Source organism: Hermetia illucens, chromosome 7 (assembly GCF_905115235.1).
Source record: "Hermetia illucens chromosome 7, iHerIll2.2.curated.20191125, whole genome shotgun sequence".
Taxonomy (NCBI): Eukaryota; Metazoa; Arthropoda; class Insecta; order Diptera; family Stratiomyidae; genus Hermetia; species Hermetia illucens.
Window position 1 is genome coordinate 12,853,384 of NC_051855.1, and position 17,418 is coordinate 12,870,801.

Below are 17,418 nucleotides of genomic sequence, written 5' to 3' on the forward strand. Positions count from 1 at the left end.
TTCCATGCAAAAGATATCCCATCCCAGCGGATTCAAAGCCCAAAAAAAACCACATTGGGCTTATTGGTCTTCTGGATTAGGAGCAGAGGCTTCACCAGACACACATCGAAGTGTTATATTGTGTTTACTGTGAAATCTTCATCAGTACAAAGCTGCATCAGCAGAGTGACTTTGTGCTGATGAAGGGGATAAGTTGCTCCCGAAATAGATATCTACATTGAAAAATTATAAAATCTACTGTACGCGTCCGGTCAAAAGGGGTTAAGTCCTCGGTATTTTACGTAGGCACCTGTCGTGAGACTTAATCCTACGGTCCTCTTCAGACACGGATTGATTTTGTGACCACAATTAGAGCTCCGCTGAGACAAGCAACAACGGTACCAGTCTATACCAAGTGCATGGCTTAGCATTCATACTGGTGGATGCAAGAATTACCTTAATCTCTACCAAACTATGGAGTACGGCACCCGTGTTGATACACAACACCACGTCGAGGCCCGAAGGTCTCTTCTCGCTTGAGCATAACCACAACCACCATGAAACTCCCACTAGGGGGGCCAACCGCAAATAACCGAGCTGTCCTCACATACAACAGGAGTTCACCCGAAGTATGTGAGTCCAGGGACTTTCCCGGTTCCCATGGTACCAGTATACCCCTGGTAAGGTTTCGTGACCAATTTGCCATTTCAGATGAGTCCCCATGCAGACTCGGGTCTGATCGCCCTGATTAGGCCTTTGGAGCATTCGCCTACTGCATCACGGCCGGCAAACCAAAGTGAGTACAGTGTCTCCCGGTGCCACCACTATGGAGGTTCTCCTCGGCCACTTGGTTTTGGTTTGGCCGATAGGGTTGACGCCCCATCTTCCTCGCCACCACCTCTGAGCACCCGGTCAAAAGGGGTGTCCACCCAACAGAGGAAAGCTGGTCTGATATACACAAAAAAAAATCATAATCATAGAAAAATTGCCCGCCCACGAAAGGTGACCGCCTATTCGAGATGTCCGCTAAGACATTTTCCACTGTATTATCTCGCGCAGTCAGTGTTCAGAACTGGGACTGGGACTGTTGGGGAATTTGATTGGTTGACAGCCTAGGTGACCGTGTTGCTGCCAAGGTGATGCAACGTCTGCTCTCATCATAACATTTTGGAAATAACAAACTGATTAATGAAAAACTCAATTTTCAGAGCAGTTAATAAGGTCGAAAATACGGCTTTCCTTGCTGTTAATTGGGTTTTCTATAATTCTGATGAGGACGATCCAGCCCGGAAAGTCTATAAGGGGAATATCTATGGTAGAGAAAGAAGACGAAGCAGACCCTGTCTAAGATGGAGCGATGGCGTAGACCAGGACGCCAGACAGCTTTTAGGGACTTGGTGGACCCCGGCGCAAAACCGGGATGTCTGGAGTTCCTTATTAAGGCAGGCCTAGACCGGATACCGGTTGTTGCGCCGTTGATGATGATGATAATTCTGTGGCAAAGGATTTGACGTTTCCGACGATGCAGCGGAGGCATGAATCTTGGTTCCATTATGGAGTCGACTCCGCTGCTGTATCGGCAACAGATGGTCTGGCATCGGCTGAGGGACAAAGGTCATGAGTGACATTTTTGGACAGAGAAATGTGAGACACTCTTGAAGAGTCCCGTCGGCCGGCCAAGAGCTTAGTCGCTATTTTCAAATAATATAATAATGAAGACTAAAAAAGAAAGGTATTTTTTTAAGGGCCTCCAGTTAAGAAAACTTGACTAAACCTTTGTATTTAGGACCAGATATTGGACCTAGTCTCTGAGACAAACGCAGAAGAGTCCGTTAGATGGTTTAACTTCCACATATTCAATGTGTGTCCTGTTGTCCCTATCCTTTGGATTGTCTGTTCAAAACGAAATTGCGGGATATGATTCCCTCGACTTGAAATATTTCTAAGAACTCCACAACAGCTATACTCCCCCCATGGATGACTAATTAACTTTATTCTATGATTTAAATCAATTATAAGATTTTTATCTCGTTTTCAAATGAACTCAATAATAAATAACTATTCACAATGTGACGCACCCTAGAATTTTCATCGCTTTGTTTTTCCTTGCTGTAGGAAATATCATGCATCCCCCATCCATGGTGGAAAGTCGAATGTTTATTGCGTGCTTTCATATGACTGCTTCCCTGAACTTTTTATTACCGGGTTTTAATGTATACTCGACATGTTGTATGCCAGGATAAATGCAAAAAGGGCTTGAATAGATGTCACCCCCCAACATCTATACACAATCAAATAGGAGAAAATATATACAGTTTCAGCGTTAGCGGTGCGCAACCATGTGTAAAATTGTATCCAATTTTCACTTTACACATAATCGGGCGACCGTTTCAAATGAAAGACTCCCTAAGAAATGAATTCAGAAGCTGTACCGTCGTTTCGACGACAGTTTTGCATCCTTTCATAATGCCAAGTAAGCAAGCAACAAAGGCTGACAATAAACAGCATTAAACTAGAGGGAGGAAATATAAAGCCGAAAAGGAGTCAGCAGGAACACCGCGAAATCTACTCGAGTTCTTCGATATTTTCGTCCGTATACAGGGTTTTCATCGTAGACAAGAAGGGATGAAACAGAAGATTTACCAAGGCACCTACACAACTAGCAACCGGGGACGAGATTTTGTACAATAAATCCTTAAGAGTTCCTTTTTGCTGAACAAAAACGCCATCTCTCCACATAAATATTCACACTGAATACAAATAAAATCCGTCCTAGGTTTTATAATATATCCTGATTCATCCCTGCGGTAAAAGTACAGAAAATATGATCGTACAGAAATGGAAAGAGGACCAGGACCAGGAGAGATGTTAAAATTAAAAGGGCACTTCAAACGGGGCTCTTTTATTTCCACGTTAGCAGTCTCTCTTTCTCCAGTCTCCATCATTTAATGCTTTTGTGCTAGAATCATATAATCAAGAAAATAGGAAGGAGACATACCACTTTAGATAGGAAGGGAACATATCCTTGACAACGCTCAAATAAACAAAAACCTACGTTCAGAAAAGTAGGAGGCTTATATGTGATGATGCCACAAGGAAAATGTGTTTATGTAGGGAGAATCCACTTTTTGGGTTGCGCCTTCATGATTTGACGTATCTATATACAACTGAATGCAAAAATATCTTTTATTATCCTTATTTAATTTGCTTTTAAATACAGTCAAAGGGAGAATTTTGAAAATGTTCATAATAATTTTCAGGTAGCGAAAGAAGTCACAATTCTAAGCTGACTGGATCCTTGTATATTAAGCCCATTGTACTATCCCTTAAATGTGTCCCAGAGGCAGAGAGAAAGCAGATCCTTCGTTCAGGGAGACTTTTCTAAAGTATCGTTGTCTGAGATCCGGGGAAGCCAGACAGCTGTACATGAAATGCGAGACCATCTCCTTGTCATTCTCGTGATGATACCCCCTACAGTTGTAGCACATCAGCACCAAAAATCTGATGTCTGATGCATCCATAAGCGAGACAGTTACATAGAACATGCTCCCTGGATTCCGCTTCCTCATTACAGGATTGACATGCATCATCTTGGAGTATTCCTATTCTCAGAGTATTCCCTGCTTGTCGTAAGAGGCGACTAAGGTCCCCAGAATGCTCGCTTTCTCCAACTCAAACCTGGGAAGCCAATTGGTACCAAATGCGGATCCGGTGCCGGATTGTTGCTGACGGCTGCCACAAGGCACGCTCTCTTGACCTGGAAGGCCGTTTCTGACAGGACTTGAACTGCAAGAACCCGGTATGGGTTAAGGAGCATCATAATTGTGCAGGTTATGCACAGACGGAGCTTTCTAATATAGTGGAACGAGGTGCTTTCTACGAGCAATTACCCAGGAACGGCCTTCTAAAGATTACATTCTGATGGATGATCTGAATGGGAAGGTGGTGTCTGACAACACCTTGTTCGTGCATGTGATGGGGAAGCAGGATCTTCTTGGGAACCGTAAAGATAATGGTCGGAGGTTTGTGGAGTTCTGTAGCTTCCATCGCGTCATCATCGGTGGTACACTGAGTTTACCATAAGGTCAGCCATCAGAAGTGCCCTTCTGGATGTACATAACAAGAGAGGGTCTAGATTTGGAAAGAGAGGCTCAAGGTAAACACGAACAAAGTCAAGCTTCCTAGTCTGACATGTCATCGCACCCTTCCCAGTTGCATTAATAGTCGAATGAGTTGTATATCTGGGAAGTGTGGTTCCTATCGACGGTGGTACCGAACTTTATGTCGTTAGTACCAGACCCGCCTTCCCTATCTTGTCTAAAATTTGAAAATGCAGTTGGCCTTAAACTAAAATCAAGTTGAGACTGTTTGTAACGCCTTCACTTATTTACTATAAATTTATCTTTTTTCTTTCAGATATTTTTTCCAGTGAAGTGTCACATCCGAATTCCCATGAGAGTACGTCTGATGGTAATTCCGACCATAACTCATCAGGCGATGAGGACTCTCAAATGCGTTTAAGATTGAAGCGAAAATTGCAACGAAACCGTACATCATTTACTAACGAACAAATTGATAGTTTAGAAAAAGGTAAGTAATCTTGGATTTGGAAGTGTATCTTTTTTTTATATTTTTTTTAATCACATTAAAAAAATATTAATTAAAATTTAAAAAATAAAAAAAAATCCCCTCCTCATCACATCAAATGAATCCTATCTGATTCAATCTTTTTTTTTTCTATTTTTAGAATTTGAACGAACACATTATCCGGATGTGTTTGCACGCGAACGATTAGCTGAAAAGATTGGTTTACCAGAGGCACGTATTCAGGTTTGTTAACATTGCTTGTATGACATTTTTATAAATCACAATTTCATTTTTCCCATTTTCACTTTCCTTCTTTTATGGGCGGGGCGGGTAGCGTTGCATAACATTAGATTTTTACAATCATTTTTTCTGGAGCAACTCCAGAGAAAAAACTGTATTTAATCCCACGACGAGGACCTTAATTAACTCCGGTAATCGAGGACCACCACAATGATTGCTTTCTACAACTTAAATGAGAATTCTGATTAATAACTTTCTGTCGTACTCGAGAATGGCGATCAGGTCCGGGTCTGCAAGGCACTCATCTGAAGAGGCTCTTGCCACGAAGCCTCACCGGAGGTTATGTGGTACCATGGGAACCGGGATGGCTCTCTGAGAGCATATGCTCAAGGAGAATTCCTGGAGGATGTGCTCTCGTCCTGGTTATTTGCGGGTGTAGTACCCCTCAGTTGAAGCAGAGGTGTTAGATAGGCCTTACATCTACTGGTATGACTTCTGAGCCTGCAGTCAGTATAAACCAGTACCGCTGTGCCAATCATGTCGGGGCTTTGATCGTGGTCTCCATATCAATCTATGTTCGAAAGGAACCGTGGGATTATGCCTACACGGCAGGTACTTACATTAAACCCCCAGGACCTTCTTGTAACTTCCTGTATCACTCATGACTTTATCATCGGCGGCACATTGATCGAGGCTAGGCCTGTCACAAAGTTAGTTCGGTTTCGACTGACTTGATTGTCGAAGATCTAATCCACCACATCGTGATCAGCAGTAGATTCAGTGACTGTCTTCTGAATGTACGGAACAAGGGGGCAATCATCGGCCTCGAAAGATGCCATCATCTAGCGGTTGCTTACTATCATTTGCATCTACCGAAATCTGTCAAGGGATTTTTGTTCAGTTGAAAGATTCCCGCTCTTCCAAATCTCCTGATCTTAAGCCGATTGGAAATGGTTGGGTTGGTTTTTTAAAACAAAAGGTTTGTGAGAAGTAATACCTAACGAAGAAAGTTTTAACACAAAATATGCCTGGACAATCCACTGGGACTCCTGTCTCAGGCAAACTACTGGCTAGAACGCCCCCCCATCCTTGGAGCACCTAGGACTTCGACCCGGAACCGTCTCACATATTACCTCAGGCTAGGCCTATTCAGTATAGAGGCAAAACCCTGTGGATTCAGCGAGCCTCAGCTACCCTGACATCCCTTCTATCCATCTCCCCTTCTTTTCGTGTTAAGAATGCCTTGAGTGTAACTTCCCACTCACATGTCTTCACACTGTAGCATGGATTGTTGCTGGTATGATTGAAAATACCCATCTTGGTTGAGCAGCTGGGCTAGGTAATAGTCAACCTCATCATGTTTTCGATTGAACGAGACGAGATGCGCAGTCCAACTACTTCTCGATTCTGTTTCCCAAAGTTTGCTGCCATGTCCAGAAAGTACGGGCTCTGTTTCTTCCCAAGCGACAGCTTCCTTATTTCCCTCGCCTCCACTCGCCAGTATGGAGAGCGATCGGAATAAGTCCCGCTATCACCATTACAACTGGCTCCGAGACGGTACGATAGGCACAATACAACTCGCAGAGCCCCTCGTTTTGGCACTTGCGCTAGACGCATACGGCACACTTCCTTACTGAGGGAGTGAACCCATATTTCGCAACCGTAAAAGAGGACGGACTGAACCGCGCTCATCAACACGCGACGCCTGCTGGCAAATCGGAAAAATTCTACCCGCAACCTTGTCTGCGGTATTGCGAATTTGATCGAAAAACCTCATTTTCGTGTCTATCATAATGCCAGCTTCGACAAGACCATGTTTTCACCAACATGAATAGGGAGGACTGTGGAAACTCTCTCCTTGGTCAGCACAAGGATTTCAGTTTTCTACAGAGCTAGGGAGACGCATCACCATTCCCAACGGAGCGTACGATAACCAGTGCCGCAACATCGTCTGCGTATCGAAACAGATGCCATTCATCAGGCATCTTGAGTCGTAGAAAGCTATCGTATAAGGCGTTCCAAAGGTCCGGACCAAGGATAGAGCCCTGCCCTCGATATTACCTTCATTCTGCGCTGTCCTTCCTGGATCTCGTAGAATAGGGAACGATATTTTAAAGCGTCCCTCAACAATCCCAATAGGTAGCCTGGAGTATGAAAACGATTCTCTTAAGCCTCAAGCATATGGCATCACCTCGCAAAATTGAAGGCGTTTCTCATATTGAGAATAGAAAAGAGCACCACTCGCCAATAGTGGCCACTGTGTAGCCTCAGCCAGTTTTACCGTTTCGACCACCTCCTCAATGGCATCAATTGTGGATGGCCCCACTCTAAAACCGTATTGTGTTGGCGAGTATGCCATTAGTCAGTCGTGGCTTGATGAGCTTCTCAAGTAGCTTCCCTTCAGCACAATTCCCGCAACTTTCCAGCGGAAGGGAAAAACACCCGCAGTCAAACAGTAGCAACTCGGTGCATGCAATGCATCCAACGCAACGCGAGTTCGGCTTGTATTTACATACGAGTTTCAACACTTCGCTGAGAATACCGTCCTGTTCTGGTGCTTGTTTGTCCTTCATGGGCAGGACCACCTCCACTAGCTCCTTCGCAGTAAAGAGTGCGCATTCCTCAGCACTCACTCCTTCACCGACAGCATCAGTTCGGATGAGATGGACAGGAAAAAGGGTCTGTACGATTTCTTCCTTTTTCGCTACTTCCATAGAACACGATGATCGATGGACATCGAGTTTTTTGGAAGGCACCTTACACCCGCGACTACTACTCCTGCCAACAGTGTGCTTTCTGCCTGTTGGTTTCGTCGCGTTCCTTTTTCCCACTCTTATACTCTGTCTTGGTCACCGCGGGGCTGACCGTGAACTCCTCTCGATGAGCTGTATGGAAGCCGAGGAGGACGAAAGGCAAGGACTGCGACCACAATGGATCGTCGCGGGCCATTAAGGCGGCCTTTAGTGTCTGGTGCCAACGTTCCAGCATCCCATTGGACTGCCTAACTCCAAGAAAAGAGTAGACTCAAACTGCATTCCGTGATGATTGGGGTCTAGGCCCCTTGCCTGAGGTCTCGCAGAGTAAGTAGGAGTTTGAGTCGAAGCTGGGAAACTCCTTGAACTCTCCAAATACTTGCTTTCATAAAGACAACTCTATTTTTCGGACCAATAGTAGGAGCCAAATTGGGAAACTCACCCCTTAGCTGCAAGTCTCCCAAAGTGACTAGAATTAACCAAAACATCATGAGAAAAAGCTGTTCCTTATCGCTTAACTAAATGGCAATATAAACTACAAATGACTGAAAAAAAAACTGAAGATTATTATAGGGAACATTACAACCCACACCACAAACAAAATACCGCGTCAATATTCGCACCCCTTTCATTCTATAATTGTAATCGTCAAGGGTCTGCTTTCCACACACAGTAGTGACAATAGAGTTTACAGAGAAGAAGGGCCAAAAAAAATGAAACGGATACTTTATGTCAACCATTCATCATATCATATCGCCGAGGATAAGTTGAATCCTTCGCTTCTTCTCCCTCCCCTTTTTGGCGCTCAAAATGTACAACACGATTATGTCATTGAGAAAATCCACTCCGACATAAATCGAGATGAGGAGGAGGCAAAAAAAAAAAATCCTTAAGTTTGCGCCCTCGATGTGAAAAATATGAACGGCAACAGTTGCAAAGGAAGCAAGGAAGGACTTGCGAAACATTTATGAATAGTTTTGTTCCGTTGATTTGATACTTTTCAATGGAAAATGCCTCATTCCTCATTCATATCACCCCTTTTTCGATCATATTCTTGATTTCAGTCAGTCAGTCTCCCTCTTCTACTTGTCTAATCGTTTTCCGGTGACTGGATAAAGTGTGCAGCTTTATTATTTTATATTTTTCCAAAGGATGACTATATTGCAAGGGATCGATAGAGTAAAGACTATGTTCCCAAAAAGAAAAACCTAAAACAGAAATGGGGGGAGCACAATTGTATTATATTTATTTGGAAAAGGCTTTAACGAGCCACTGTTAGGATAAGTCATAAATATGATGACATTAGCGATATCGTTAACGTGCCTAACAATAAAGGATATGATGTCATGAGGGTAGATGTAAATTGTTCAAATTTGCATAGGAGCTGGGTGCTATTTACAAGTTGTTCCCAGTTTTACATTTCGAGTCCTTGTCGTGGGGACTGAAGGCACGGGGGCGGAATATCCTTTCAGTTTTGACGGAATTTCCGGTACGGAAGGTGACAGAGTTTTGGACACCCGCCCTCGGAATACCAACTAAACACCTCCCCATTGTCAGAGAGCTAACCTGGAACCGTTTGTCACATTGCTTCGAGCTACCCCCGGAGCTCTCTCGCCTTGCGGAGCCTTCAAACCAATCAATCCTTTCACCAACAGAGGGGAGAGGTGGAAGGAGACTGTTAGTTAAAGGGACCTCCTGCCATCCCGCCCCTCTACCGACCGAGCTCTGTCTTCTTTGCAATGAGAAGAACCCGAACGTAATGTGCAACAAGACTCCACCTATCAGCGCTCCACAGCATTTCCTCGACAATGATGTCTGGAGGAGCATCCCCTGGCGACGAATTCCATCCAACCTTCCACAAGGAAGAAATGTATGATGAACGACGTCCGTCCACAATTCATTGCAAAACACACAATCAGGAGATCGTTCTTTACCAATCTTGTGCAGGTAAGACTGGAAACTTCCATGCCCACTTGGGAACTGGGTAAAGAAATAGTCAGTCTCAGCCACGCTACTAAGTCGCCAATGAGCCGCGTAGTCTGTCTGCCTCTAGCCCACTTTGCCATTCACCTAGTGGACGCTACCGTTCTTCACGAGCAACCACCTCTCTTGGCTCTTCTCCCTTGTACTTGTATATGGTCTTACACTCCTTAGCAAGAAAGGCAAAGGGAATCACTTCCACGATCACCATCACAACTGATTCAGAGACGCCAGCTGAAACATATAGCGGCCAATGTTCAACTTGAGGGGTCACGGCCCACCAACCCTACGAAAAGTAGCGGACGCAACAGCGAAGGTAAGCGACCATCAAATGGTGATCCCTTTCGCGCATGTATAGTAACTGCTCGAAGGAATCAGCCTTCTCCACATTTTATCGGAAGTCCTCGTTAATTCATAGCACTGGACAATTGTGACGATCCTTAACCTGTGCCGGAATCTTGCAGTCAACTGTCTGTCAGAAACCACCCCGGGCCAAGAAAGCGCGTCTCGCGGTAGCCGTCAGAAACGACCCGACGCCAGATTCGTGTTTGCTATCACTCAGCTTTTCGAAGTACATGCCATGCATTGCCATTAATGTGACAAGAGGGGAGGAGTACTCTCCAGACTTCTACGATTTTTGTTCGCTTAGGCCCAGAATGTCCAGCTTATGACGCTGCAATTTTCGCTCCAGGTGTTGCAGAAAGACGTGAGTTCCATTCTCCCTTGACCCTCTAGCGACTCATAGAGCAGGAAGCAGTCTTTCAGATAATCCCTCAATATCCGCAAGAGATAGCATGGCACGTGGAATGAGTTTTCTAATGTGCCTAGCATATCTGTCCATCTTACGGAATTGAAGGCATTTCTGACATCAAGCATTATCAGGAGCACTATCCGTCGAGATCGACGGCTGTGTGCCTCGGCTTGATGAACCCGAACCGCCTTGGGGATAAGTCCCCGACAGCGCGGATCGCTTCAGCAAGTCTACCCCTGATGAGCTTCTCGAGCCCTTTCCCGGGCGTGTCAAACATATACAGCGGTCGATATGCAGACGGGACCTCCAGGTCTCCCTTACCCATGCTGATTAACGCGAGTCTGGCCACTTTCCAGCGGCAAGGAAAAATGGCCTCCTTCAAGCAAGCATTGAACGCCTTAAGCAGCAATTCTGGCCGTTAGCGGAACACAGTTTGTAAACTTCCGCCGGGATGCCATCAGAATCTGGCACCTTCTTGTGTTTCATAGTGAGAACCGCTTCTTCGAGCTCTCTCATTGTGAAAAGGGGGCAATCCTCCATGCTTTCCGCACTATTGACATCAGCTCGTACAGGATGTCTGGGGAACAATGCCCACACAATGTGGTCCATCTGGTCGATGCCTAGTATTCAAGGCCTCCGCAAAGCCCCGTCACAAATACCACCTTGACAGAGCTACGCTCACATCACCCCGTCGACGTTGACAGGGAGTTGTCGAGGGCGACAGAGAGTTGTCGACGGCTCCGAAGACTCCCAGTGTGTCCCGACATGTACCGATCATTCGCGGTTCGCTCTTCACCAAGAAGCTTTCTCGATGTCGATATACTGCCAGCTAGGGGGTTAGAACTATATTACTCAGCACCTCGAGGACGTCGCACCCCGTATCGTAAGCGACCCGTTAAAGGTCGCTGACGAACCCTAAGAGATATGGCACCTCATCTACGGTTCAGATGAAGATGCCCTGGGCTGCACATCCTCTTTGATGGTCCCAAGCCCATAGTAGAGCCGGTAGCTCGTTTGTTTCCGAACCTTCTTAATATGTGGTCCAGGAACGCCGATAGTGAGGAGCCTATGGGCTCTTCCTCCTGCTTTGCTACCTTATAACATCCAGGTGGAGGTGTTGAGGATATTCTGGACTCCTCTCCATTACACTCCTCTTCTGGATCCCAGAGAAAGCACTTTTTGAACGATGGTAGCTCGGAAACCTTCTTCAGGGTCAGTCGCGCACCCTCCCACACATTGTTGCAGGAGGAGTAGCACTGTCTGAGCCACTCGTTCATGCTTTCGGCGGCAAAGTTTATCAGTAACATTTTAGATAGTGTAATCCCTTGCAAGGATGCAGCCCGTACAGTTAGGAGTTTCCTTCTAAGCTGCTCCCACTGCTTTGAATCGTAACCGGAAGGATTGGGGACGTCATACAAGATCCATTACGGTCTTGAATGAAGTGCTCTAACATACTTCAAGGCCCTGATCCAATATGGATTGTTGCGCCAACGATTATTATTATACAAGATCCATCCATCGGCTTCGATAACCTTGGCTGCGAATGAAGACTTAGCCATTGCTGGCCGAGCCTTCTTTGCAGCCATTGGAACCGAAGAGTTAGGATCGTCAGAAGACCGCTGCCGCTTTGGTTTGCCCTTAGCCGCAGATGTGCCAGACGATCATTTCCCTTCAATATGGGCACAACCCTCTGGTTTCCCGGTTCCCGAACTCTAGCAAGTTTGGAGCCCCTCGTATCCAGTTTGGTCCCCTACTGCAGCTGCACAACTTAACACATTTCGCATCTACAAATCAAATATGTTCCGATTGAGTAACGCATCATCTTTCAAGATTGCATTAAAAAAAAATATGAAATCATAAAAGGACACATACATACAATTGCAGACGAGTGTATTATTTCATCATATACATTATGAGCCTCTTGAATATTTGATGACATTCTCTTTACATCCCTAATCGGATTACACGCTAAAACGTTAATATTTCTTGTGGAAAGTCAACTCTTCGCCAAGTACTCATCTACACATACTTAATATGGTTGGAGAGAAAAAGGCTCTTCACAATCGCAAGCAATAAAAAAAAAAAAAAAACGGAAAAACAGGGGGCGATGATGAAAATTTTAATCTCACCCTTTTTCATTCTCCGCATGATTCATTCAGTGCTAAATTCGTTCTGGCAAACAAAATTGTTATTATTTGATATACACTTGAGGAAAATGTTGAGGACATTATTAACAGTATGCGGAAACGGTACGAAGCAGGGGTATCCTCGTATTTACATTTTCATGGCTCATGTAGTTTTTCAAGTGGCGACATACTACAAGAATAGGGGTGGTTTCGTGCAAGGCAACAGTCCAAGGAGCCTAAAAGGCGCCAGCACTTTCAACCACCCGCTTTTCAAATCGTATAGCCCAATGCCTACTGGAATCCTTCCCAGGACTCAGTCAACCCCAAATGCAACCCTGAAACTCCCTCTTACCCCTAAATGTGACAATGCAACTTATCAGCACCCTTAAGTTCGACATCTTCCTTCCGAAATTGAATTCGCCGAGAAGAGTCTCAGCAAATACAAGCTGGGACTGCGAGAGTACTCTATAGACAGGAGAAAACTCTTTTGAAACATGAGGGCGGGAAAATATGGATAATAATTTAGTAAATACACTTGAGATTTTAATTAATCGCAAATTATGTTTTCATACATATCAATTATTCCTGAGGGTTGAATTGATTGACTACAAGCGAAATATGCTTCCATGAAACGTGCAAATATGACGACCACCAATAGATTTCAGCCTTAAGCTACCCTTATGGACGGGGAAGTGGACGCTTCAGCAGCACCTGAATTAAAAAGGTAAAATAGCCTCCGATTACGAGAGACCATAGTAGCGATCATAAATGAGCTCGGCATCTGCTTACAGGAAGCACTGTTTGGGGCATTCGAACTCCTAGACGCCGGCCTAATTGTGGGTTTAGCTCTCCCGGCTAGGAATTCGTACCTTGGTTGGCTACTATTGTTCCTGTAGGCTAGACTTTTCCCACAAACTACTGGACTACTTTGTGATAGGAGCTTCCGAGCTTGATATCTCCCTGCCCCCCAAAGAATGGATACTACGTATCGTCCATTGGCCTCACGGTAATGCTCCTCAAGACTGTCATCTTAAAGGATATGTCCCAAAAGTTCCTAAGGTTCTGCTAAAACTCTTCCATGAACAGTAGTAACCTTCGAACCAGGAACTCCGTCTGAACGGGAAATCACCCAGCCACCACATCCAACCTGCACCCTCTCCAAAAACGACTATGATCGAATATTGGACCCTAGTAGAACCGGGACACGAGAGGCATGCTCCGTAACAAGGTCAGCGAACTCGCCACGATGATAAACTACGCGTTTTACAACAAGTGTCTTAGTCGCAACCTTTGACCCGTCTTCCAACAACGCAATCAGAACCACAATTTCAGAGACTTTGCCTATCCAGAACTCTCCTGCTCCTGAAACTTCTATACTTGTTTTCTTTTGGGCCAGTCTCAGTTTCTGAACCAGGACCTCAGTTACGTAGCTACTTTGGCTTCTCTGGTCCACCAAACATCGAACTGCGACCAAGCGTTCATCTCTTGCTTTCACCTTGACCACTGCCACAGGGAAATGTTGTGCTGAAAGGAAATGTTTGAGTAAAATTCTCGGCGTGATGGCACATGCTGTCTTGCGGGGAAGCATTGTCCCGCTGATTCTTACAGGGATGAAGAACCCTCACGTTTTGTCCATGGCACCAAGGATCTCCTCTCTTTTATTTGTGTTTTGACCTGAACCTATGGCTTACGGGGACCCATACGTTCCATCCCAGCCAGGAGTAATTATGATGTAGCAATTCTCCAAAAATTGATCTACATCATCTACGGTAACAGATTGTTTGGGGTTTCTCAGAAATGAGTCGAACTCCCTCCAAGTGGGTATATCCATTTTCCGGATGAGAATAAAGGGGATGACCCTCTTTGCAATTAAACCCAGTTCTGAGCCACTGATCTCATAGTATCAAGTATCTTGCCAAATATGCTAGTGCCTTCCTGGGTGATTGTGAGGGTCTGAATCACCTTTTCAACCAGCCCTCGCCGATTGAGGAGTTCCCAAGCCTTATCGAAGTTTTCCCCGTACACACCCAAGTGCTAAACGACCCGCTTTGCATCATCGTTTAGCTTGCTCTGGAGCATCATCAATCCGCCAGTCCGATATGCGAACCCTCGTATCTCTTGGGCTGACTCAATAAATTATATTGGCATGGCCTTGGATAGGAAGCTTACTTGAAGCTGAAGCTGATAAGATGTATTTGCGCGTGGTATCCATTGATTAACAGGAGTTCTGAGGATGACACTCCAGAATAAAATGCTCCTGTACCAAAACATCTATCCAACCCATAATAGCATATGGGGTCCTAATTTGGTTTCAAGCTGCAAAGAGTCACAAAGCAAGACTTGAAATACCACAAAACCAGGGCAAAGTGGAAGACCGGCGGCGTGTTGCAAGACTATCATACAGTATTCTTTACGGACGGATCAAAGATGGCCTATGGAGTCGGCACGGGGGTTTTCTCGAATACACACGGTGTATCCAAGTCGTATGGTCTCCCAGGTTTCACCAGTGTATTCCAGATGATATTGGAAGTCTGTCGATGGCTGGAGCGTGATTCGAGCCCCAAGCGTAACATAGCCATTCTGACCGACAGCCAAACGGCCATCAAGGCCTTGTACTCAACAACGACATCGGGTGGGGCAGTGCAGAGGCGCGCTTAACCATCTGGGCAGAACCCTCAAGGTCACTCTCCTCTGAGTTCCCGGGCGTAGGAACGGGCTGACGGATTGGCCAGGCAAGGCTCTGCTTTTGGCAGTCCCTCGGCGAATATAGTCGGTGTTCCGCTGGCTGCTGTCGTGGGCCGAGTCTACTCGCACTACTTAGCAGCCGCGGGCCTAAGATGGCGAAGGCTTACAAGCTGCACCAAGTCAAGGAGAATCTGGCCCGCTTATAACATAGCCCGATCACGAGAGCTCCTGTGCCAGACGCGTGCAAATGCATTCAAGATTACGGCGGTCTGCACAGGACACTGGCCCACATGGGACCATGCCGCTAGGCTCGGCATACCCTACAATTCGCATTGCCGAAGCTGTGGAGAAGGAAGGGACACCCTCATGCACTTTCTCTGCGATTGCCCAGCTCTGGTTGGAGTCAGGCTGCGGATACTGGGTAAACCATCCTTTGGGGACCTCAGACAGATTTCTAGCTGCAGAGTGGGAGAGCTGTTTTCCTTCATGAATGCTACGGGCTGGCTCTGAAGATCCGAGCCGGCTGGACTCTGCCTCCCTATTCGATTTTAAGAATAAAGTTGAAGAGGATATAAATCCACCTGAACTCTGGAACGTTCCCAACTATATACTTGTACTTCAATCAAATTCAAAATCAATAGTAAACCCAAGAAGCCTCCCGCAATGCAGTTACATACCTTGGAACACACCTAGCTCTAATTGGCTCTCCAACTTTAACTGATTTTCAAACTATTATCATTCATTATCATTGCAGGTATGGTTTTCAAATCGTCGTGCCAAATGGCGACGAGAAGAGAAACTTCGAACACAACGACGACCAGTTGATCATGTACCTGGTAGTAATAGTGGTGGGGGTACCGGAGGTAGCGGAACTAGCCCATCCGGAAATAATACAAATGGACCTAATAGCAGTGGTAATGGTGCAACCAGTGCAGGCAACGGAACCAACGGTGGAAGTGGAAATAGTGCCAATTCAGGAAGTGGTGCTGGTGCTAGCGGAGGAAATACGAATTCAGCAAGTCCTCCAATTCAAGCAACGACACCACGTCTTCCCCTCAATTCTGGTTTCAATTCAATGTATTCATCCATTCCGCAGCCGATTGCTACAATGGCCGAAAACTACAGGTAATTTCTTGGTCCAGACTATTGCTTTTATCGCACATCATGAATAATATCTAAAAAAAAACAACCCCTAAAAAAATGTCCTTATATTTGATTGTTACAGAGTCTCTGGATATAGTTCTATGACATCGTCACTAGGTTCAATGACTTCGTCTTGTTTGCAACAACGCGATAGCTACCCTTACATGTTTCACGACCCATTATCCTTAAGTTCACCGTACGCAGCACATCCTAGAAGCTCCTGTAACCCAGCAGCCGCTCATCAGCAACCCCCACCGCAGCATTCAAGCTACGGTGGTGCTAGTGCTGCTGCGGCAGCTGCCGCTGTTGCAACCAGTACTGGTAAGTCATTTAAAAAAAACCATTTCTAGATCAACAGTCCATAACCCCCCACTCCTTACTAGTGTGTCATTTCCCCTCTTCTACTACAGGCGTTATATCGGCCGGAGTTTCTGTTCCAGTTCAAATTCCTTCGCAGGCTGCCGATTTGGGTGCTAACTACTGGCCCCGATTGCAGTGATCAACGCTTTTTGGGCTTCCCAGCCAAATTTTAGCAGCGAGTGGCACTGGTAGTACCAATAGCAATTCAACAAATGTAAATGGTAGCATAACTGATTTGACAATATCCAGTGTATTAGGTTCAAGCAATCAACAGCAACTTATTCAACTACATCACAACCAACAATCAATTCATCAGGCAACAACCGGCAGCGAGGAAGTCCCAAATCATTGAGAATAAAAGATCCTTGAGGCAAGGTGAGTGAACTACTTAATTTTTCTATGATTAATAGATGAATAGAATCATATACGAGGGCGGTCCGATAAGTACTTAGCCTCAAAGGGAAAGAGGAAAGTGGCAATTTATTTCTCAACATAGTCTCCTCTTAGCTCGATACACTTGACCCAGCGATGCAACCCTTCCTAAAAAAAAACTCAACCAATTGAGACAAGACTTCCTATAGAATAGAGCGGCATCTTTGATTTGATTGTGCAACCCCAGCACACCATGATAGGTGGGTGCATAGGATAAGCATAGATGTGCTTCAAACTTCACATGGATAATGCCCTGACTTCAACTTTATCAGAGTTTTCGCATTTATGAGCAACACCAAGTTATCGGTGCATCCAAAATGAGGACATCTGCAATTTACCAGAGCTCGTTAGCCAACATTGGTCTGAATTTCGAAGTCAATGG

The 17,418-nt window shown here is 45.4% G+C and overlaps 1 protein-coding gene across 5 annotated transcripts in view; it reads left to right on the forward strand.

Moving 5' to 3' along the window:
* LOC119660891 (paired box protein Pax-6) overlaps window positions 1-16,975 on the forward strand; it is a 148,927-nt gene extending 131,952 nt beyond the window's left edge. For 3 of the 5 annotated variants that reach the window (XM_038069821.1, XM_038069820.1, XM_038069817.1), the window contains 5 exons: window positions 4,396-4,569; window positions 4,727-4,809; window positions 15,856-16,226; window positions 16,327-16,565; window positions 16,628-16,975. In XM_038069821.1, the coding sequence (XP_037925749.1) occupies window positions 4,396-4,569; window positions 4,727-4,809; window positions 15,856-16,226; window positions 16,327-16,565; window positions 16,628-16,743 (983 nt within the window). In that variant the 3' untranslated portion in view covers window positions 16,744-16,975. The remainder of the gene's footprint in view (window positions 1-4,395; window positions 4,570-4,726; window positions 4,810-15,855; window positions 16,227-16,326; window positions 16,566-16,627) is intronic. The other 2 variants (XM_038069818.1, XM_038069822.1) reach the window with 2 other exon arrangements.
* The last annotated feature ends 443 nt before the right edge of the window (window positions 16,976-17,418 follow it).